Source organism: Podarcis gaigeae, assembly GCF_964106915.1.
Source record: "Podarcis gaigeae genome assembly, chromosome: 2".
NCBI lineage: Eukaryota > Metazoa > Chordata > Lepidosauria > Squamata > Lacertidae > Podarcis > Podarcis gaigeae.
The window spans coordinates 121853378-121877325 of record NC_139679.1 but is presented as its reverse complement, the minus strand read 5'-3'; the positions used below and the strand labels follow the sequence as shown (position 1 = coordinate 121877325).

General features: G+C 42.4%; 1 protein-coding gene and 1 long non-coding RNA gene across 2 annotated transcripts in view; both read left to right on the top strand.

The window, feature by feature from the left end:
* Positions 1-1396: 1396 nt before the first annotated feature.
* LOC310838287 overlaps positions 1397-23948 on the top strand; it is a 64919-nt gene continuing 42367 nt past the window's right edge. The window contains exons 1-2 of the long non-coding RNA XR_014560891.1: positions 1397-1487; positions 2098-2325. This is a non-coding gene — a long non-coding RNA (uncharacterized lncRNA). The remainder of the gene's footprint in view (positions 1488-2097; positions 2326-23948) is intronic.
* Positions 2485-4656, top strand: LOC310839528 (vomeronasal type-2 receptor 26-like; the record flags this gene model as incomplete). Its single annotated transcript, XM_083728165.1, has 3 exons — positions 2485-2502; positions 2931-3057; positions 3635-4656. 3 exons carry the CDS (start codon positions 2485-2487, stop codon positions 4531-4533), a joined length of 1044 nt encoding a protein of 347 aa, XP_083584291.1. The 3' UTR covers positions 4534-4656.

Sequence of the window (23948 nt, the reverse complement as noted above, 5' to 3'; positions counted from 1 at the left end):
TAGGTTTGACTACTTTTTGTAAATCTTTGCCAATTCTTCCGGAGTGAGGTACCAGAGGTACGGCATTTTCATCCTGTTCTCTTTTATTGTATAACAGGTTGTGAAATTGATATCAGCCTTCCACAACCTTTCCCAATTTTCCAACTGGATTGTATGACAATTGGATTGTATGCCCACGTTATCATTACTTCTTTAGTTGTTTCGTCCTTCAATTCCCACTCAAACAGCAGGGGAATAAATAATAAATTATTGTTATTATTATTAGTCTAATGTGAGCTAAAAATGTTCATTGTAATTTTGTGTGAGCTTTTTCCTTTTTAACAAAATCTGTCCTTTTTTCTTAAATGTGACACTTTAATGAATAAATAAGGATGAAATCATATACAATTAAATAATACTGCTACAAAATACATGTTCTAAAAGGGGTAAAAAAATGCAGTCAGTCCATAACATAAAGCAAAAGCAAACCATTCCAAAGTGTCACCAGTTTTTGAAAGCAAACAACGAAATATGGGGTGTTGTTAAGCTCCCTGGGGTAAAGCTCCTTAGCCCCCAAGAAACTGTGTCTTTTCTCTGTTTTCCATGTCAGAGAAAAGTTATAATCTAGGCAAGTACAAAGTACTGGATTTGGGATTTTATTGGGAGTGACAACACTAATCTCTTCTCTTCTTTACTAGGTCAGTTATGGTTTTGTTTCTGATGCTCTTAATGACAAAACTCAGTTCCCGTTTATCTACCGAATGGTCCCCAAAGAAGAACATCAGTATCTGGGGATAGTCCAACTGCTCCTGCACTTCAACTGGACTTGGATTGGCCTCGTTGCTCCAGACACCAACAATGGAGAAAGGTTCATGAGGACCTTGAAGCCCCTGCTAACCAGGAACACAATTTGTGCTGCCTTCTCACTTAGCATCCCAGTACAGGAGAGAGCAAGAGTGCCTCTCGATACATTTTTCAGGTGGAACGAAGTCAATGTGTTGGTCTACTATGGGGAGAATCATTACTTCTATAGTATAATACGTTTTTTGCAAAGATTGGTTGAAATACTTTCAAGTTCCATTGTGGGAAAAGTCTGGATCACAACAGCTTTGTGGGATCTCACCTTGAATTTGTCTTATGATCTGCTTTCTCCCCTGCACATCCGTGGTTTTTTCTCTTTCTTAAGTCATATTAAAAGAAGGTTAAATGATGATGATTATCGAACATTTTACGATGCTATGTGGAACTTTGGGGATAAATCATTTAAGTGTTCATATTCAAAGCACATGTTCTCTGTAAAAGGAAGGAGAAGGTGCAGGGAAGATGACACTCTGGAGTCCCCGCCTGACGAAGTGACTGAGAAAATCCTGTCTCTGGATAGTTACCGTATTTACAATCTTGTCCTTGCTCTGGCACAGGCCTTGAGGGCTGCCCTTTCCTCCAAATCCATTCAGATGGTGGCGAAGGGTAAAAAGAGGCTGAAATATCAAAGGATACAGTCTTGGCAGGTATTACTGTTTTCCTCACAGGCTAAACAGGCATCGGTGCTGTGAATTCCATTCAGGCTCGACTTTGCCTCCATTTACAGTGGTATCTCTGGTTAATAACTTAATTCGTTATTCAGGTCCGTTCTTCACCTGAAACTGCTCTTAACCTGACGTACCACTTTAGCTAATGGGGCCTCCAGCTGCTGCCGTGCTACCACAGCACAATTTTTGTTCTCATCCTGAAGAAAAGTTCTTAACCCGAGGTACTCTTTCTGGGTTAGCGGAGTCTGTAACCTGAAGCGTCTGTAACCCGAGGTACCGCTGTACTGTACTGTTACCCACATTTTAATTTGCTGCTGAGAAGACAATCTGTCTCCACTCTACCACCTGCTTCATTAGCAAAGCTTCATGCTTCTTACTAGCCAATGAAACTAATCCTTGCAGAATTCTTCCAAGGGTGCAGAGTAAAGCTTATGTATCTTATGGCTTTAGTCTGTCCCAAAAGGATGAAGCAAAAAAAATGGGCTAAAGATCCCATTGTCGGTCTGTACAAAGATCTTCGGCAATTAGGCTATGTTATCTAGATAATTTTATTCTTTTCTAAATGTGCATGATTTCTTTCCTGTTCTAGCTTCACCCTTTCCTGGGAAGCTCCCAGTTTTACAATACTTCCATGGAAGGAGTCTATTTGGATGAGAAGGGGCAGTTGACAGTTGAATCTGACGTTGTGAACTGGGTGCCATTTCCCAACAAGTCCTTTGGTGCCATGAAATTTGGGAGCATAAGCAGACAGGGATCCTCAGGCCCAAAATTCACCATTGACCAAGAGGCTCTTGCGTGGTCCAGAATGTTCAACCAGGTTTGGAAAACCCATTCATTGCATTGTATTCCCTTTTAGAGATATGTTGAGCTCTGATACTCTGTTGGGAGAAACAATAATATACCTTATACTTATCCAAGTAATGGGCTAAAACTATACAGCGGTGGAGATGAATGGAGGAAAGTCAAAATAAGAAACATGAAAAAGGAAAAGCAGGTTAGAATATGACTGGGGCATGGCTTTTGCAGTAGCCAGAAAGCATGCCAGACTTCAGAATTGAGGACAACACGGCTGCTCCAAATACCTTTCTGTTTCTGGTTGTTTCTTTCTCTGGATTTTGATATTTGTAAACAGTTTCCATGATTGCAGATTTGTACTGTGTTTACTAGACCTTTGCAATGATGGCAGACAGCTCTGACTCCTAAATCCAAGGGCAATACAGTCTCCATGTAATTCTTTCTTCTTGATTATCTCTTTCTGCCCCAACTGCGACCCAAGGTCTATGACCCTCTGTTTTGTCCCATGGATCAAAAAAAGCATTTCCAACAAAGCCGTGTCTATTCCACATAGACCGAGACTGTACACTGACCTAGAAGTTACTTGCTAACAGTCCTTCATTGACGCTGTTCACTCTTTTTGGTCAGACCCTTCCTCATGCCAGGTGTACCAAAAGCTGTCGCCCTGGATATGCCAAAAAGGTTCAGGAAGGGGAACCCATTTGTTGCCATGCTTGTGCTCCATGTTCAGAAGGAATGATCTCCACTCAGGAAGGTAGGAGACTTCAGAGGAATACGCAGCTAAAAGAACAATAAAATATGTCCTTTTTTGATGAAGGTTACGGTACAATCTTATTTTGAATTTAATAAAGTTTCAACAGTGATTTACATAGTCTTAAAAAGCTTTCCAGGTACCACTGAGACAGCCTTATGTAAGAATTAGGCAGCGTTGCTGCATCTGGTAGGCTCTCCTGAACCAGCCAGTGTGGCAAAGTAGCTAGGATGTCTGGTTTGTACTGGGAAGACAAGAGTTCCAGTCCATGCTCCCTCAAGGAACATTTTTCTGTAAATTGCACCCATCTGACAACACCTGGTGTTGGGGTGAGATCAGATGTAGCTGCAATTAACAACTTGGAACTTCAAGATCACTCCAAGCTCTTCCTTGGGAGGTGAATGAGGTGTTATCTGCAATAGGGAACTGCATGGAAAGGACCAACTCCCTGTGTTGATTAGCAGAAATAGTAAGTCCCATCACTGTTTCCATTTGTAGGGGGTTGGCTGGATTCAAAATTGACTTGCTTTTTTTGCTAGTCTACAGGAAAATGTTCAAGCAGACGCTCTTCTTTTTCCAGATGCAGACCACTGCACCAAGTGTCCAGAAGATCAACACCCTAACAAGGACAGAGATCAATGCATCCCCAAGATTATCACCTTCTTGTCCTATGATGAATATCTGGGGACCCTCTTGGCTTCCACTGCCCTGTTTTTGGCCTTAATCACAGGCCTTGTTTTAGGAATATTCATTAAATATCTTGACACTCCCATAGTCAAAGCCAACAACAGGGACCTTTCATACATCCTCCTTGTCTCCCTCCTCCTTTCCTTTTTGTCCTCCTTTCTGTTTATAGGCCAGCCAAGGAAAGTGACCTGCCTTCTCAGGCAGACGGCCTTTGGCATCATCTTCTCAGTTGCTGTCTCTTCTTTGTTGGCAAAAACTATAACCGTTGTGTTGGCCTTCCTTGCCACTAAGCCAGGAAACAGGGTGAGGAGATGGCTGGGAAAGAGTCTGGCTAATTCCATTGTCATGTCCTGTTCCAGTATCCAAATTCTCATCTGCGTCATCTGGCTGGGTACCTCTCCTCCATTCTCAGACTCTGACATGCACTCCCAGGCTGGAGAGATCATCCTGCGATGTAACGAAGGATCTGTTGCCATGTTCTACACTGTCCTTGGCTACATGGGCTTCCTGGCTGCCATCTGCTTCACGGTGGCTTTCCTAGCCAGGAAACTGCCTGGGGCCTTCAATGAGGCCAAGCTGATCACCTTCAGCATGCTGGTCTTCTGCAGTGTTTGGGTGTCCTTTGTGCCCACCTACCTGAGCACCAAGGGGAAATACATGGTAGCTGTGCAGATCTTCTCTATCTTGGCCTCCAGTGCTGGGCTTCTGGGCTGCATCTTCATTCCCAAGTGCTACATTATTGTACTCAGGCCTAGTCTGAATACAAAGGAGCACCTGACTACAAAGACTTAATATGGCACCTGATTCCTAAAATATGTTTTTGGTTTTTGCAATTGATAGCCAGCATGGCAGCAATAAAGGCAGGACACATGAGTTGGCAATGTAGCTCCTTAAAAGCTATTGTTTTGGAAAACAGAACACAAATTTATCATTTGAATCATATTCCATCCTTACCACTGTTCATTTTTCTCCTGCTAAACCTTATTTATGAATTCTTTTCTTTGGGGTGATCCAATGTAAAGGATCCATGGGCTTTTATCTCCCCCCTGTCCCTTATCTCTCTTCCGATCCCACTGATCAGCTGTTTCCTTTCAACACTCCCTTCCCTCTTGTTTGCCTTAGTGTCTATTCCTTAGCTGGAGCAGTTTTTTGCTCCTCCTTTTCTTCTAATTTCTCTCCTTATTGCTTTAGTCTTCCTGTTTCCCCCCCTTTGCAAGTTTGCTGTCTTTATCTCCCCACTCCCAGGCAGCCTCCTTTATATCTAGCATCCCTTATCTCTCTCCCCGGTCGGCAAATGATCAGTGGCTTTGTTTCAACACCCACTTCCCTCTTTCAAAAAAATAAAATTAAAATGATCTGCTTTTTGCCCCTGGGCAATTCAGCTCCAGGGACCACGCATTCGCTCCATAAGATGCACAGACATTTCCCCTTACATTTTAGGAAGAAAAAAGTGTGTCTTATGGAGTGAAAAATACGGTACATACAGTAGTTACATGCTTGCTCTGTACAGTGGTACCTCAGGTTACATAAGTTTCAGGTTACATACGCTTCAGGTTACACACTCCGCTAACCCAGAAATAGTACCTCGGGTTAAGAACTTTGCTTCAGGATGAGAACAGAAATCATGCGGTGGCAGCGGGAGCTCCATTAGCTAAAGTGGTGCTTCAGGTTAAGAACAGTTTCAGGTTAAGAACGGACCTCCAGAACGAATTAAGTACATAACCAGAGGTACTGCTGTACTGGATTCATAGCTGTGACCAGTACAATTTTCTAGGAAAAGAGGTGACAGAGCTCACCATGAACATCTCCCATGTTCTCTTATAATGGCAATGACACCCACATGAGAGGTGTCAGAATACCAGCTGATTCATTCCAAACCAGGGCCAACAATTTGATTCAACAGGACCTGAACAAATTGCCAATACACCCAAGAAGCAGGAGAAGAGATGATCAGCTGTTCTCTAGATGCTGCCTTTGTAAATTAAGCTGAAGCCAAAAAAGGGAAAGGGTTCAGAATTAACCTCCCAGTTTGCAGGCTACCAAGAGGTCAGTGGGCACTGAGATGATGACTCCCAATCCCCAAAACTTATTTCATAGTCAAGAGATGGGCAAAGGAGGGATAAAGGATTTTTAGGGATGGCCAGAAATTAGGTGCTTTCTTTAGCTAATAGCAGCAATTGTGAATGTAGGGTGAGTAACATACAGTCACTTACCACATACCATTGTTTATGGGGCGCTGGGAAAATTCAGGTTTGTAAATTACAACACCTCCTTGATATATGACCCCACTAATGAGGTGGTCTCCTGGCCTGTAATAATTCAGTGGATCATGATCCTTTTTCATTTTTAATGGACATTTTGCTTTCAGCATCCCACTGACTCCATGGGGCAATAGCAGCAGAAATAGCAGCAGAAGTACTGTATTTTTCCGCGTATAACATGCCCCTGTGTATAACACGCCCCCTATTTTTTTGACTCCAAATTGAGGAAATGGGGGGAGATTGCCAGGAGTTGTTAAGCTTATTAATGGGGGGAATTGCCCAGAGTTGTCCAATTAAATATAGCAGACCCACCTCAGTATACCAGTTAAATGAATGACTACTGTTTCGCACAGGCTATCCTATGGTGGAGTTTTGTTCATGAAAATTTAGTGATTTATAGTCTAAGGAAGGAGTTCATGAAACAAGAAAAAATTTATTTACAGAAAGAGTTTGTGAAACCAAGTTAGGTCTGGAGATGTGTTCTTTTAGGTAGAAGTTGGCTTATTATTTAAACAAAATACAAGGATGTCATAGGCTTAAAGACAATAGTATATACACAGCTTTTCTTGAACTTCAGTAGCTAAAAATCAGTGGTACACTTCAGGCAGATGTTCAAGTTTCTGGAACAGGTGGTAAAAAAAAACTTAGTATCTCTTACTTCACTTTCATTGCTTTACTTAATTATGACAGCTGTTACAATTAAAATACTATTGACAAAGCACAGCTTCCTTCACAGCTTAATTCTTGATCCAAAGAAGAGGGTAGTTAGTAGTACAGTGGTACCTCGGGTTACATATGCTTCAGGTTACATATGCTTCAGGTTACAGACTCCGCTAACCAAAAAATAGTGCTTCACGTTAAGAACTTTGCTTCAGGGTGAGAACAGAAATCGTGCTCTGGCAGCACAGCAGCAGCAGGAGGCCCCATTAGCTAAAGTGGTACCTCAGGTTTCAGTTTCTGTTCTTAACAGTTTCAGGTTAAGAACAGTTTCAGGTTAAGTACGGACCTCCAGAACGAATTAAGTACTTAACCCAAGGTACCACTGTAGTTGTCTTGAAGAAGAAGAGTTTGGATTTGATATCCCGCCTTTCACTCCCCTTCAGGAGTCTCAAAGCGGCTAACATTCTCCTTTCCCTTCCTCCCCCACAACAAACACTCTGTGAGGTGAGTGGGGCTGAGAGACTTCAAGGAAGTGTTACTGGCCCAAGGTCACCCAGCAGCTGCATGTGGAGGAGCGGAGACGCGAACCCGGTTACTCAGGATTACGAGACTACCGCTCTTAACCACTACACCACACTGGCTCTCTTGAAAGATGTGATTTGACCACTTCTGAAAATTTCCCACCTTAACTCATTAGTTTAGCATTGCTACTATCTTGTTTCTAAAACCGGTTGTTTGGGAAGTGCAGATGATGGAGAAGTGTGTGGCAAGACAATTGGAAATACTCAGAACAAGAAGTGTCTGAAGAAGTGTGCATGCACACGAAAGCTCATACCAAGAACTGACTTAGTTGGTCTTTAAGGTGCTACTGGAAGGAATTTTTTTTGTTTTGACTATGGCAGACCAACACGGCTACCTATCTGTAACTGGAAATACTCAGGTCATCTATGATTCTATGACTTAATAGTGTTTCCAATTGTCCTGACACAAACCAGTGTAGTGTCCACCTTAACAACGTTATATTTTCTTTGAAGCTAAGAATCTTTAAAGGAGCTAAGAATCAAACACCACCTTCACTTTTTGTAGTTAGATGTGCTTTCGTGTTCAGATTGGGCCTGAATATGATAATGTAGCACTTGGGAATGAAGATGCAGCCTAGAAGCCCAGCACTGGAGGCCAACATAGAGAAGATCTGCACAGCTACCATGAACTTCCCCTTGGTGCTCAGGTAGGTGGGCACAAAGGACACCCAAACACTGCAGAAGACCAGCATGCTGAAGGTGATCAGCTTGGCTTCATTGAAGGCCCCAGGCAGATTCCTGGCTAGAAAAGCCACCGTGAAGCAGATGACAGCCAGGAATCCCATGTAGCCGAGGGCAATGTAAAACATGGCAACAGATCCTTCATTGCATAGAATGATGATCTCTCCAGCTTGGGAGTGAATGTTGGAATCTGGGAAGGGTGGGGACATTCCCAGCCAGATGCTGCAGATGACAACCTGCATACTGGAACAGGAAAGGACAATGGAGTTGGCCAGACTCTTCCCCAGCCATCTCCTCATCTTGTTCCCTGGCTTTGTGGCCAAGAAGGCCAGTACCACAGTGATGGTTTTTGCCAACACAGAAGAGACAGCAACTGAGAAGATGATGCTGAAGGCTGTTTGTCGGAGAAGGCAGGTCACTTTCGTTGGCCGGCCGATGAATAGGAAGGAGAACCAAAAGGAAAGCAGGAGAGAGATGAGGAGGATATAGGATAAGTCTCGATTGTTAGCTTTGACTATGGGAGTTTCCATGTATTTAATGAAGATTCCTAGGAGAACACCAGTGGTTAAGGACAAGAAGAGGGCAAAGGACACCAGGAGAATCCCCAAGGGTTCTTCATAAGTGAGAAATGTTATAATCTTTGGGACGCATTTGTCTCTTGCTTGATTTGCATGCTGATCTTCTGGGCATTTGGTGCAATGCTTTGCATCTGAGGAGAAGGAAAAGAACTTCAGTACCACATACATACATCCAAAGATACTCACTGTGTCCCCGTATGTTAAGATAATTTGGGGATGTTGGGGATGTCAGGAAACAAGAATGGTAATGAGGATGGAGAGAAGCACCAGTTCACGAGCATTAGGTGATTTTTAAGTGTGTGTGTGTGTGTAGTTTATTCATTTTCCATTTTACGCATTACATCCATATAAGACTTGCCTTAGTCTTACATAGACTTCCCAACTTATCTTCCATTGCCATCCTATTTCAAATTCTTAGTTTGCCACAACCCCTTACATTTTCTCCCCCCCCCCCTTTATTCTTTTCTTTTTCTTTTCCTTTGACTTGTCTACTGTTGCCCATAGGCTTATCCTACTTGCCAGTAAACCTTGATATCACTTTTTTAAAGTATTATTCAAAAAGCTCCCACTTGCCTCTTGTTTTCTTTGCACCATAATTTCTTATTTTGGCCATCAACCTCACTAAGTCAACAAACACTATTGACTTTTGCAAGTTCTCTTTGTCGGAACAATCCTTTCTTTCAGTTTTTCTCCGTATGTTATCCTTGCAGCTACAGTTGCGTATAAAAATAGGTTCCTTGTGTTCTTAGGTATATCTTCTCCTATTATTGCCACCAATAAGGCTTCTGGTCTATTAGGGAATGTGAATTTAAACATCTTTTTTTTAGTTCCTCATATAACACACACACCCTTTTTGCATGCTTTCATTGGCACCACATATGATATAGAGAGCCTTTTTTTCCTAAACATTTCCAGCATACATTGGAAATTTTATTGTACATTTGGCGAGTTTACTTGGTGTCAGATACTATCTATATACTATCTTGACGACGTCCTCTTGACTTCAGTGTCACTAACAAAACTCTTACATCCATAATGGTCTGTGTTGCAATACATTTGAGAATAAGTGACGATCCAAAAAGGAAGTACAGAACCACAGCATCCACATTCAGGAGAACATGTACCTCTATAATGAGAACTAAAACCACCAATAGCAGGTGTCAGGATGACGTCCCTGCTGGCTACAGGAGAGAATCCATGGGGAGCGGCATTCCACTGGCAGGATGCCACAGTCAAAGAGATTCACTGTCCAGTCACTATCCCTCTAATTTTAGAAAGTGTGGATATCTGGAAGAAAGCCTTCAGTTACGAACATTGGTTTAAATATCTTCTCCCTTCCCTTGACGGCTGTTGTGCTCAGGCCTGTTTGTGGGCTTTTCATAAGCATATGGTTCAACACTGTGAGAACAGGATGTTGGACTAGATGGGCCTTTGGCCTGATCCAGCAGGCCTCTCTCCAGTTCCTCTGGAGTCACCCACCTTCCTGAATGGAGATGGTCCCTTGAGCACAAGGAGCACAAGCATAGCAGCAAACAGCCTCCCCTTCTTTAGCTACTCTGGCATATCCTGGGCGACAGCTTTTGGTGCATCTTGAATGAGGCACGACCTACAAAACAAGGAGAAGGAACATCAAAGGAGACCAGCATAAATTACAGACATCATTTGAAGGCCCCGACTAAAAAAAGGCTCAATTAAAGATTCCTTTAAAAAAAAAAAATGTGGCCAGATTTAACAGCTTAAAAATGAGAATGTGACACTTCCAAATTTTGTGAGATTGTGGAAAAACCTTTTTTTTTTTCCTAACAGAAAGATTCATTTTTAAAACATAGAATGTGATTTATACATTGTGGAAGGTAAAGGGTTATCTAATTAAATGATGTGTGGCCTTTTACACTGTGGGTTTAAGATGTAAGAGGGAGGTGGGAACTTTTTACCATACATGGTGGGGATGTAAAATTGTAAAAGGATTCTGGAACGAGGTATATGAGGAGCTGAAAAAATTATTCAAGAGTTCTTTTACCAAAAAGCATGAGGCATTTTTGCTAGCTCTAATATTGAATGAAATCCCAGAGATAAGAAAAATGTATTCCTTTACGCAAGTGCAGCGGCCAGAATACTGATTGCAAAGAACTCGAAGGGGGGGGGGGAATCCCATCATTATTTGACTGGCAAAACAAACTCTGTGAGTTTGTAGAAATGGTAAAATTGAGAGCAATTATTAGAGGCCACTCAAATCAGAGAATAATCAAAGAGTGGGATGGAGTGAAGGAATACATGATAAAATATGGTTCCGGAATTGAAATATTGATAGACAATGCATAAAACGTGCAGGGGTAAGCAAGAAAATAAAAATAGAATCAACTGAATAATTATTAAATTATAGTAATTATGTATATTTTAATTTAGGTAATTTATGTAATAGGCTTATGTGAGAAAATGAATATGGATTTTGAATTTGAATTTGAAGCTTGCAACTTTGTCTTTATTTTTTGGTTTTGGAAAAATAAAAAATAAACTGTAGGTTTCCTGCTTTCATCATGAGTCAATGGTGGTCGCTTCTCACGGCCCTCTGTGGGCTGCAAGGAGGTTCAGGCAGGGGAAAGCCAGGATTTAAGAGGCTAAAATCCTGGCAACGTTCCCCAGTGGGGTCTGGGGATCTCACCATGTCCCGCTGTGCCACTTAAGCCCGTGTCTGCCAACTTGAAAGGCAGAATGGGTGTGGCCTGGGAGTGTGTCCCCGCCATGGATGAGCCTCCGTCTCTGGAATGATTTGTGTTTGTTTTCTGTATAATTTGGTATATTGGCATTAATCAAGAGGTGCTCCTTGACAGATATATGGCGATGGGCTGCAATTAATCAGTGGCTGAAAGGACAAGGCTTGGTTCTTTGAAGGTATCTGTTTTTTTAAAAAATATATTTATTAAGTTTTTATAAAAGAGAAAACACTTAACAACCAAACAGGTAAAGAAAAATAAAAACATCAAAAATGCACATAAAACAGATCAGAAAAACAAAATACACATAAAACAAATCAGAAAAACAAGATACAGGAAAAGTAAAATTCCTCCCAACAATAAGAAAAGTAAAAACTCCAGCTTTTAAATTCATACTTGATTAACTTTCTTTCTTGACTTCCTCACGCCTCCCTTTTTTGTGTTCCTCAGCAATCCTTACCCTCTTTCAGAACTCATTTCTAATTATTGAAATCACTCTATTATGTCTCCAATCTTTCCTCCTTATATCTAAACACCCTTAACATATTATTTACTTTTGACATAATAAAACTTCTGTCTTTCACCCTCTTTCTATTACATTTTTGCATATTCTTCACACTGTATCACTAATGCCATATTATTTTCATATCCAACATCCTTTTAACATTCATAAACTTCGCAGTATTTCTGCAGATAGTCTTTATCTGAAGGTATCTGAAGGTGGGGTTTTTTTTGGGGGGGGGTTAAGCTTGAGAATTTTTGTCTATCATATTCTAAATCACTCTCTCCACTAGCAATTCCTAGCAACTGACAATGGAGCTAGAACACAGCCCTTGTGGGTAGCAGCCACTAAAAACTCCTCCTTTGAAAGGAAATATTGTATAGAAAGGGGAGGATGAACTGGATTGTGGGCAATGGAGGAGTGATATAACACAATTATACCTGTCCCACATGTCTTGTTCTACCACAGCAGTTTCACCCAGCAGTTGGCATTATGGGCAGCTGTTAAAGTCCCCGTGCCAGCTAGGGCCACACTACCATGCTTTGGGTACCTTCCCACTGCTGCTGCTTCTCCTGCCAGTTGCTGCATTTTCATCTATGAGTAGGTGAGCAATAACAAGTGTAAAGGCAGCCTCTCCTCTCTTTCCCCCTTTCCATCTGAGTATCTGTGTGTATCAGTTCAAAACAGAGAGGGCAAGGAAAATAGCAGCGGTGTACACAGTCACCCTGGGCAGGGCCAGCTGAGGGTTAACCTGAAATGGGCCTACTCAGCAAATTATCAGAATTTAACAGATGTCTTGGCAAGGGAACCAGAGCCAGTGTGGTGTAGTGGTTAGACGGTTGGATGAGAACCTGGGAGGCCCACTCAGCCATGAAGCTTCCTGGGTGATCTTGGGCCAATCACTACCTCCCAACCTAACTTACTTCACGGAGTTGCTTCAGGGAATAAAGGAAGAGGCAGAAAACCTATATTTAGTGTTTTGATCTCCATAGACAAAAAGTGTGATATAAGTGCAATAAAGAAGCAGATAAATGAATAAATGTGATGACCTTGCTGAAGTTCCCAGGCCACACAATGGCTTCTGGTTTAATGGAGAATTTTATGCCGGAGGATGCCTGTCCCTCGATGCTCCCAACTTTCCTTCTGCTGTGAGATCTATTGGGAAATACGACCCAGTTCACGATATCAAAGCTGGCAGTCAGCTCCCCATTCTGATCAGAATACATCCCTCCTATGGATGAATTGGAAATCCAAATCTCTTTCAAGAAAGTGTGAAGCTAGAATGGCAGAGAAAACAGCAGCATTTAGGAAACGTGTTATCAGGGTTGCCTATGTGAACTGAAGGCTTATATGCAAATTCCATAATGGATCAAAGTAATCAAATATATGCTTAATCAAAATGCTTATTCTGAGCATATGATTGAGCAAATCTTTTCATGAAGTTGGGTATTTTGTGTGATGCAATATTATTTTCCTTTGATAATTGAGGAAGGTACCAGACCTCTGACCATTTTTGAGTGAACTATTCTAAATCAGGGCCATAGAGGTAGAGGCCTCACATCAGTGAAATATTATGGTCTTTGGTCATTACAACGGGTCCTTTATCAGGTTTTAAATCCTCTTAGGGTTAAGACTCTAATAAACATATTTAGAAGACATGGATTAGAAAGCACTTTGGAACTCTTGAAAGTTTGCATACTTTTAAATTTGCTTTTATCTATCATGATTTTAACTTTCTATATATTTCAAATTAGGGTTTAAAAAATGTTAATGATCATTTTTGTAAGCAGATTTGAGTTGTTTCAACAATATAGCAGTATATAAATTTTATAAAATAAATATATATATTAATTATATTAATGTTTGCTTTCGTAATATATTAATTAAGCTGTATGTGAGAGAATGCTCCTTAAAGACGAGGCATACAAAACCTAAACCTATTAAACAATTACAATGTGATAAACTACAAAAAACAATTCCACAGATTTGCAAAAAGGGGAGAGGACAGACCTGCCATGGCTGCAGCCTTTCAAGTTCCAATCTGTCTCCTCCACCCGCTATTAACATCCATTTGGATCTGGATGAATATGCAGCATTTAAGATCTGAGCCACAAGTTGGACAATGTAGTAAATGCTATAGCGGTCTTGGGCCCAGATTGCCTCAATCACCTCCTGGGGCAAAGTCTCCTGGTGTTCCTTTTCTGTGCATCTTGTCCAACCTTCCATGGACATAACATCATTTGTGCATGAACAATTAAATGCTCTCCACCAAAACTGTTCAGATGTAGCTGCAGATGAAAGTAGAGTATGGTAGGCATGTTCTGTTCTTTTTGGGGTATTCATTACAAAGGACAAAGAGCCTTGAGCAGGCTGGTAGGAAGCCACATCACCAAACAACATCTCATCAACGCTCGGAAGATCTGTTGTGATCCAGACTAACCCGTGAGAATTCCTCAGTTCATGAATTCTTTGTACATGTTTGATTATATAAATTCCATGATCAGAGTCCCCATAGTAAATGAATACCTTGACTTGTATTAGGACAGATGGCTTGCAATGTAAGGATGACATTTCATGTGCCTGCAAAAATGGAATTTTTTTCAAGAAAGCAACACAAACCCCACTACGGATCATCAGAGGTGTAAAAGCAGCCAGGAACTTTTCTCCGTTGTCATTGTCTGGTACGAAGAGACCAACCCATGTCCATCCAAAATGGAGCAGCAACTTGACAATCCCCGTGTACTGTGTTTCTTCCCTTGGGACTATCCGGTAGATAAAAGGAAACTGAGTTCTGTCCTTAAGATTATGAGAGCTGGAGTCATAACTGATCTAGTAAAAAAGGATTGGTGTCTTGTTTTCAGTGATGCACAAGAGGGGACCTGTCACATTATCAGGTCAAAGCCCATCTTGTCCAGTGGCTAACCAAATGCCTCTGAGAAGCATGCCCTGTCTTGGTTAGGGGGATGCTGTTCCAATGGGAATTGAGCTGGAGCAAGGCATCTGGGGCCTTCAGGAGTCATGGCACCCCACCCTCTTGCTTGATGCAGAATGGGCTATTGCACAGAATGAGAGGCAGAAGCTAAGCAGCTACACAGGCACGTGAACCTCCATGCTCAGTTAGCTGCCAGACTGCCACAGGTCTGCCTGAGAAACAAGAAGTGCATAGGAGCAAGGGGCTACTTTTAAATGAGACACTACTTAATGGCATAGTGATTTGACTGTTGGACTATGACCTTGGAGAACAGGGTTTGCATCCCCACCTTGCCATGAAGCTCAATGGGTAACCCTGGGACAGTCACAATCTCTTAGACTAACCTACCTAAAATACTTCTTATTGCCAGTCCGAGAAGGGGGAGAGAAAGAGGCTAGGGTCTTTCTAAATCAGTTTCAGCTTTCTTAAAATGTGATGTTTGTTCTATGGTCTCACTCAGGCTCAGGATGTTGCTGAACTACAACTCCCATCAATAATAATAATAATAATAATAATAATAATAATAATAATAATAATAATAATTAAATTATTTGTACCCCGCCCATCTGTCTGAGTTTCCCCAGCCACTCTGGGCGGCTTCCAACAAAGATTAAAATACATTTAAAAATGACTGATGGTCAGGAATGGTTGGCTTTGTAACTGAGAAACATCTGGAGAGACAGCAAAGAGGGATGAAATATAGCTTGCCGCCTCTCCCCATGAAAGTCCTACCTGGGGCATTTTGTAGATGCCCAACATGCTTGAAATCTGGCTGGAGATTTCGGAAGAAGTTGCTTCAAAAACAGCCAACACGTCCTTCTGTCTTCCACAACTGTATATTTGAATACTGTCTAGCATGGCATCAGCAGCTGTTCTGGCATCAAAAGCGGCCTCATAGATGCTGTAGCCCAGGGTGACATTGGGTAAGAGCTTAGGATGCTGGTTGATCTCCTGGATGGCAAACAAGGTGGACAGGATTGGTGAGGTGTTAATTGGTGATGGACTGCAAATAAATGAATAAACAAACAATTGTTTCAGCCTCCCACTATCCATTAAATGAAAACAAAATAACGTACTCCTTGTTCTATAAGAACATAACAAGATCCTGTTAGTAAGGGGTCAAAGTCTGCATCTGGGAAGGAACAGAATCTTGCCCAGGTGCTCCAACAAGGAAAGAAGTAGCATTTAGGTGAATTAGGTGAATGTAGCTTAGATGAATTAGATTGGAATAACTATCTACAGGATGAGAAGATATGAAAGAGAGAGATAGCAGTCAATTTGGCTGAAGAGAACTGGCAACAAAACTACAGAGGTTTTAAGGACAGAGTCAACCAAGACCCATAGAATGCAAACAACTGCTGGCTAGGTAGTTAGATAAGCAGTGTCCTTGTGTGACACCTGTGCATTAACTAGAAGCTCAGAATAATATGATTGCATACCCCCCCCCCGACATTTCTCAGATGAAAATAAGGATGCTTCTTATTTTCCTTACAACTGAACCTCAGTGAAACCCTCACCCCCCAATATTTTCCTCCTTCCACCCCAAAGCATTTCCCATCTGAAGTAGGGCAAGTTCCACCACCACAGTAGGACCATTCAAGAGAGTTTGGAGGGAAAGAGGTGGTCCCCTTACTTGCATCCTGATTTTTAAACTCCCATTAAACCCCCCAAAAATTAATTGCACAGTGGATTTAGTACATGCAAAACCTTTAGGATACTTAAGTTAAGCAGTTCTGTTGGGAACAGGTATGTGGGGGTGACGTCGTGCAATGGCATTTAATTTAAAAATGCCCTTTCTTCATAAAAATATTTTTAGAAACCAAATTGCCCCATAATGTGTTATCATTAAATGGAGCTATTCAGAATGGGTTTGAGACGATCAACTGTGCTCTGGGTGCTGCCTTTGTATTAATTAAACTGAAGGTCAAAACAGGGAAAGGGTTCAGAATTAACCTCCCTGTTTGCAGGACACCAGAGGGGTCACTAGGCACTTGAATGCTGATTCTCAATTCCCAAATCTTTTCCCAAAGGCAATAAAGGGGCAAAGGAGGCAGAAGATTTTATATGAGATGGCCAGAAATTAGGTGCTGTTTCTTGCAAATAACAACTATTGTGAATGCAGGATAGGTAATTTAAAAGCCAATTACCACACAAAATTATTTCTGGGGTGCCAGGAGAAGTCAGAATAGGAAATTTCAACACCTAGTCTGATTATGACCCCACTAATGAGGTGGTCTCCTGTCCTGTAATAATTCAACGGATCATGATCCTTTTTCAGATTTAATGGACATTTTGCTTTCAGCATCCCACTGGCTCCATGGGGCATTAGCAGCAGAAATAGCAGCATCAGTAATATCATCCTGGCTATGCCTCCAAGAGTCGTACACTCTTGTGATAGCAGTCACATTAGAAGCACAGCTGGTCTCCTACAGTAGCTTCAGAAGCAAAGGTGGAAAAAGGAAACCTGGAAACCTGCCACAGAAAGGAGCCCTGCCAGCCCCAAATCTCTCAGGCCAGGCTTCTGATATTTATGACTCATTCCTTCTTACAGGCTTGTGACAAGAAGTTACCTCATTCTGCCTGCAATTCTGATGTTTATGTTATTTGTGGAGTCAAAGGCCATCGTTGGGGAAATCCCTGGACTAGATAAATAAATCACCATGATTTTGATAATTATAATGTTAAGAAGTTTCAGCTCCTGTGCTACTTCCTGAAATCAGTGAGTGACTCAATGGGCAGCTGCAGAGCCAGAGCAAAGCATGTTTGTGAGAACTCAAAGATGGGGCTGCCATTTTGGGCCCTACTAAACTTGAGCGAACACCAACTTCAATCAAGTCCAAGAAAGTATAGAACAGCTATGATGAATCAAGACTAGCAAGGCAGGACATGATAGGTAAAGGGACCCCTGACCGTTAGGTCCAGTCATGGCCGACTCTGGGTAGGTGCCGCTCATCTTGCTTTATTGGCCGAGGGAGCCGGCGTACAGCTTCCAGGTCATGTGGCCAGCATGACTAAGCCGCTTCTGGCGAACCAGAGCAGCGCATGGAAACGCCGTTTACCTTCCCGCTGGAGCGGTACCTATTTACCTACTTGCACTTTAAAGTGCTTTCAAACTGCTAGGTTGGCAGGAGCAGGGACCGAGCAATGGGAGCTTACCCTGTCGTGGGGTTTCGAACCACCGACCTTCTGATCAGCAAGTCCTAGGCTCTGTGGTTTAACCCACAGCGCCACCCGCGTCCCAACTCATGTCCCAAAGGACATGATACAGGTTTATAAATTCATGAACGGTGTGGATAATGTTGGGTGTAGTGAAGGGTTAACCTTCTGTGCCTCGAGCCTGAGAGGAGGCGCGTACAAGGGAAGTACGCCAGGATGTGACGAAAGCAGCTTGGAATTCTGTGAGCTGAGTGAAAAGCGAAAGCAGGTTGTTGCATCGCTGCAGGCTGAGAGAAAAAGACGCAGAGAAAATGCAGCTTGAATCAGATAGAAGTTGGAGTTTGTAAATACGTCATTTTGTTCCCAATAAAGAGAAATTAGGATAGAAGATACGTCTGGACTTATTTACTGCCCTTTCGACACATGGACGCTGTGTAATTCTGCCAATTGCTTTACGACCGCTCCAAAGCCACACTGTGTAAACAGAAGCTGCAGAGGCCCGCAGGGGAAGCATGGCTGGGCGCCAAACAATAAAGCAATAAATCTACAGGAAGAGATAATATGGATAGGAAAAAAGTTTTTCTCCCTCCCAGTAATAATACTAGAAGTTTGGACTTCAAGTGGGAACTTAAACCCTGGTCTCCTTGGCCCTCATACAAACACCCTGATCCCTACACCACACTGCCTCATAACTATGGAACTCATGGAAGTCCCATGCAGATGAATGTAGGAAGAGTCAGGACAGAGAAAATGAAGTACTTTTCCACACAGTGCATAGTTAACCTGTGGATTCAGGTTATTGAATCCCGAATTCCTGCAGGATTCAGTTATTGAGAACAAGGTTATCAATGGCTTATAGCTTGAGAGCTATGTTCTTGCCTCCCCTGTCGCAGGCAGGAGGCCTCTGTGATACTCAATGGGAGAACCTGTTGTTGCGCTTGGGTCTTGCTTGTTGCTTCTCATTGGGGTATCTGGCTGGATTTTGTGAGTGCAGGTAGCTTAAGTAGATGAGTCTTTGATCTGATCCACTGGGGCTCCTTCTATGTCTTTATGGAGGCCTTTGAAAAAAAAGCTTATAGAAATTGGTTGTTTCGTTTCTTTCAAGGGTTTTCAACATACATATGGGGGTATTTCCATGCAGTGGGAAGTATCCGTGAGCAAGGAAAGCAAGTTGTGTTGGGTGTTCCTTAATACCCATGGCTGAAGTAAAACACTCAGACTCTTTAGGAATGTTCGTTGACCGAAGATGAGAGGAAGAAGGAGGATGGATAGCAGCAATGTTCAATATATGTGGCTGGAGATAGTCCTAATCCCTAGGAAGGAGAGGAAGTGATTGTGTCTCTTTCTCACACTTGGATATAAGGCAGAGCACATAATCATGCAATAGCATGTGAATGAGTCACCACCTGACCAGTGAAATATGGCCATCACCACAACTTCCTCCTGCTGCTGGGGATGCTCCTGTCTATATTTTTATCCCTCCCCTTGCAAGGATCACCCGATCATGTTTGTTTTGCTTTCTGTCTGTGAGAAAGGAGGGGGCGGAAACTACTCTTACAGACTTCTGTCCCTAGTACTGTGTTGGGTTTTCTTTGATCTGTCTAGAGACAAGATGGCAGCATGAGAGAGCTGTATCTCTCGTACATGTTTGTCATGTTCTTTTATTTGTTTAATTGGTAGAAATAAATTAGGTATGCAACAAAACCTCCACCGCTTTGCTTCCGTTACTCTGCTGCTTTTGAGGTGCTCACAATAGCAAATGTGAGTCCACTGCACCAGGACCTATTCCTCGGGAATGCTGTGCTGCTGTTCCTGCGTTCCTGTAATCGGAAGGTCGGAAAAGGTATTCCCGACACCCAACTCATACAGGCGCTGAAGACGTGGGCTGTACATGGGTGTATGGAAAGCTCCATCCCTGAGTTGGGTTAGTTGTGAGGCTATAGACGCCTGTATTTCCACATAATTTTCCTTGACCATTTGGCTACATGACATGAGTGCATACAGTCAGGATTGGGGGGGGCAAGATTTGACCAAAGAAAGCAAGCTTGTTTTACATGCTCCATCATACCCAAAGCTGAAGCTAAACATTCTGAATCTTGGAGAGTGTTTCTTGACCTAAGATCAGAGGCAAAATGGAGGATGCTGAGCAGCAACGTTCAAGTTTAGATGGCTAGAGATACTCCTGGTCCCTCAGAAGGAGAGGAAGGGATTGCACACCTTTCTGACACCAGGATGTATAGCATAGAACATAACCATGCACTGGCATGTGATTCAGTCACCGCCTGACCAGAGCAATATGGCCATCACCACACCTTCCTCTTCCTCCTGCTGTGGATGGTGGGGTGGGGTGGGCAAGTTGGGAGGCTTTAGACACCCAACTTGTCACTTCTTTCTAAGAAGGAGGATGTTGCAGGGACCTATGCTTGGCTAGAGAACCACATTGCAAATCTCAGATAAGGTTGAATTTTGAAAGATGGTGCATTTTGGTTCATGTATTGCTTCTGAAAGACCATGTGATGATGATGATGATGATGATGACTAAGCTAAGTCTAGGTATTATTGCTACTGTATAAATCCAATGGACAAGTCAGCTGGTTGGGTTGTATCATAAACCTGAACTTCTATTAGCTCATGTGAGTATCCTATGGCTTATCTCTGTGTTAGAGACTTTGAACAGAGGGGGCTCCTAAACAAGCAACAATCTATATATCCCAGGACTCTTTGGAGGGAGTTATGAATATTAAAGTGGTATACATTTATGGAGTGGAGATGACCCCAGAAGATTGCTCCTTCCCTGGAAGAATTTCCATCATACAGAATTGGGCAGAGGAAGACAATTATTATATATGTTATTCATAGGGTCAAGTTTACAGTGGTACCCCGCAAGACGAACGCCTCGCAAGATGGAAAACCCGCTAGACGAAAGGGTTTTCCGTTTTGGAGGCGCTTCGCAAAACGAATTTCCCTATGGGCTTGCTTCGCAAGACGAAAATGTATTGCGAGTTCCTGTGGGGTTTTCCCCCCTTTTCCCCCTTTTCCTAAGCCCTAAGCCGCTTATCAGCTGATCCGCTAAAAGCCGCTAAACCGCTAATAGCGCTAATCCGCTAAGCTGTTGATGGGCTTGCTTCGCAAGACGAAAAAACCGCTATACGAAGAGCCTCACAGAACGGATTAATTTCGTCTTGCGAGGCACCACTGTATCATGATTCATTAAACATTTAAGAAGAGTGTGTTCAACTGCAGCTGTTTGTGGACTTTGAAGCAAATTCTTGAAAATGCAGGACCTTCTGAAGGGACCCTCATTTCTTGCAAATGAGGTTTTAGCTGCTGAGGTTCTATTGCTCTTTGAACCACATTAAGCATTGAAAGACACACCAGTCCAGGTCAGTGAAATGGAGATCTTCATTAACAAGTCCATCAAATTATAAGAGAGAGATGGCTGTGTAGGGCTTCTCTGAAAGGCTATTCCAGCACCTTTATGCATCCATTTTCATCATTTTATCATTACTTCCTTTTACAGTTACAGATGGGTAGCCGTGTTGGTCTGCCATGGTCAAAACAAAATAAAAAAATTCCTTCCAGTAGCACCTTAAAGACCAACTAAGTTAGTTCTTGGTATAAGCTTTCGTGTGCATGCACACTTTGCATGCACACGAAAGCTCATACCAAGAACTAACTTAGTTGGTCTTTAAGGTGCTACTGGAAGGAATTTTTTTATTTCCTTTTACAATTTTATCTTTTATTTATACATATTTGATTCCATGCATTGTTATGGAATGCACAAGGTCTGAGCCCAAATTGAGATGGAACGTACGACGCAACGGTGCATCTGCGCGTGCGTGGGTCACGTTTTGCCACTTCTGCGCATGTGCGTGACATCATTTTGAGCGTCTGCACATGCGCGAGCAGCAAAACCCGGATGTAATAGGCTCCATTACTTCCGGGTTGCCATGGAGCGCAACCTGAAAGCACTTAACCTGAAGCACATTCAATTCAAGGTATGACTGTATTAGGATGCTAAGTGAGAAGGCAGCACAAATTGTGTTTCTGGTTAGCAGAAGCCTAAAGGTTCTCTCTCCATTGTTGATATCTGGAGCAACGAGGCCAATCCACGCCCAACTGAAACGCAGGAGCAGTTGGACTATCCCCAGATACTGATATTTTTCTTTGGGGACCATTTGGTAGACAAAAGAGAACTGAGTTTTATCCTTAAAAGCATCAGAAACAAAACCATAACCGACCTACTAAAGAACAGAAGAGATTAGTGCCATTTCCCCTCACAAAATCCCAAATGCAAAACTTTGTACTTTCTTGAATGACAACTTTTCTGTTATATGGGGGAGAATAAATGGCCGTTTGATGAAGCTAGGCATCCTTACTCTACTGAACTTAGCTGAATCTCAGTTAGCTGTTTGGTCGCAGTAACCTGTTTGTCGTGGGTTGTTTTTGTTTTGGGCTATGTAGTGTAGGCAATTTTGATTTTTCTGTTACACTGTGTTCATTGAAGTAGTTGTACTACTAGGTACATTACTTGTATTATAAATTTCCCCAGCCCCCACCCCCATGGAACATTTCATTTCATTTCATTTCATTCATTTATTTATTTATTGGTTTTTTTAAAAAAAGTTTTACTCCAGTTACAAAAGTACACTCATCGTCTTTCTTCATATCATACATTCCTTTCTATAGATCATTTATATTTGATGAAGGTTTTAATGCTGTATATTGTATAAGGTAGGGACACGGGTGGCACTGTGGGTTAAAGCCTCAGTGCCTAGGACTTGCCGATCATCTGGTCGGCGGTTCGAATCCCCGCTGCAGGGTGCGCTCCTGTTGCTCGGTCCCAGCGCCTGCCAACCTAGCAGTTCGAAAGCACCCCCGGGTGCAAGTAGATAAATAGGGACCGCTTACTAGTGGGAAGGTAAATGGCGTTTCCGTGTGCTGCGCTGGCTCACCAGATGCAGCTTTGTCACCCTGGCCACGTGCCCCGGAAGTGTCTGCGGACAGCGCTGGCTCCCGGCCTATAGAGTGAGATGAGCGCACAACCCTAGAGTCTGGCAAGACTGGCCCGTACAGGCAGGGGTACCTTTACATTTACCTTATTGTATAAGGTTGAGGGGGAAGAGAGGTAGGGAGAGAGAGAAGGGAGGAGAGAAGTGGGGTAGTAAACTTTCATTCTTCTACATAGTGTATGTGTGAGGTTTTGCATCAGCATCACATGTGTACTACACAACACAGACCTTAACACCACCATATACTTCCAACTGAGCTTTGCAAGGACATCTGCAATATTCAGGCAACTGGGCCTCACGTGTAGACACATCTGTGGCTGAGAGACCCTACTGTCCACTTCAAGCTGAATTATCCAGTTATTTTTCACAAAACTAATGATCTTTTGAATATTTATATAGCAAATAAGGATACATTAGGCATGTAAACCTCAAGTATTGCCTTTACTGTAAATTTCACGTACTCTTTTCTCTTGTGTTTCTTTATCCTGAGCTCCCAGAGTTTGTTTCAAAGCTTATGACACTTCACTGCTCTATCATGTACCCTTTTAATTTCACCACTTTAGTCTTTCATATTTACATTATATCTCATGTAGCACTAGCTTTTATCACTTCATTATTTGTAAATTCTGTTTGCATTCTCCTACATGAATGTTGACAAGTTCCTCAAAGACCCTTCTCCATGATCCACACCATTTATACCTGTGGGATCTTGTAGAATTAGCTAAAGCTCATCCACACTTCTCCTTGTCTCACTGCTTTCCACTGGGGAAAGCACCACAAATTGCTGTTTTTCCAATATAGAAGGAGTGAACAGGTTTTCTGGGGGAAAGGAGCAGGGCATGGGGGAAATGTTTCAGATCTGTGCCTAAAAAGGGTGGATCAAGTGAGAAACAGCTCCGACTCATGGACAAGCCCAGAATCTCCTGAATCAACTTTGTTAAGAGAAGGTTGAGGGCAAATGCTCTTTCTGTCTTAGAAGCAGGAATGACATTTTCACATCTCTCCAAAGAAACTGCAAGAATATTCAGGATTTTTCCTTCCCTCCTGACATTCATACCTCTGGGGTTTTGTAGATGCTTGACATGGTTGAA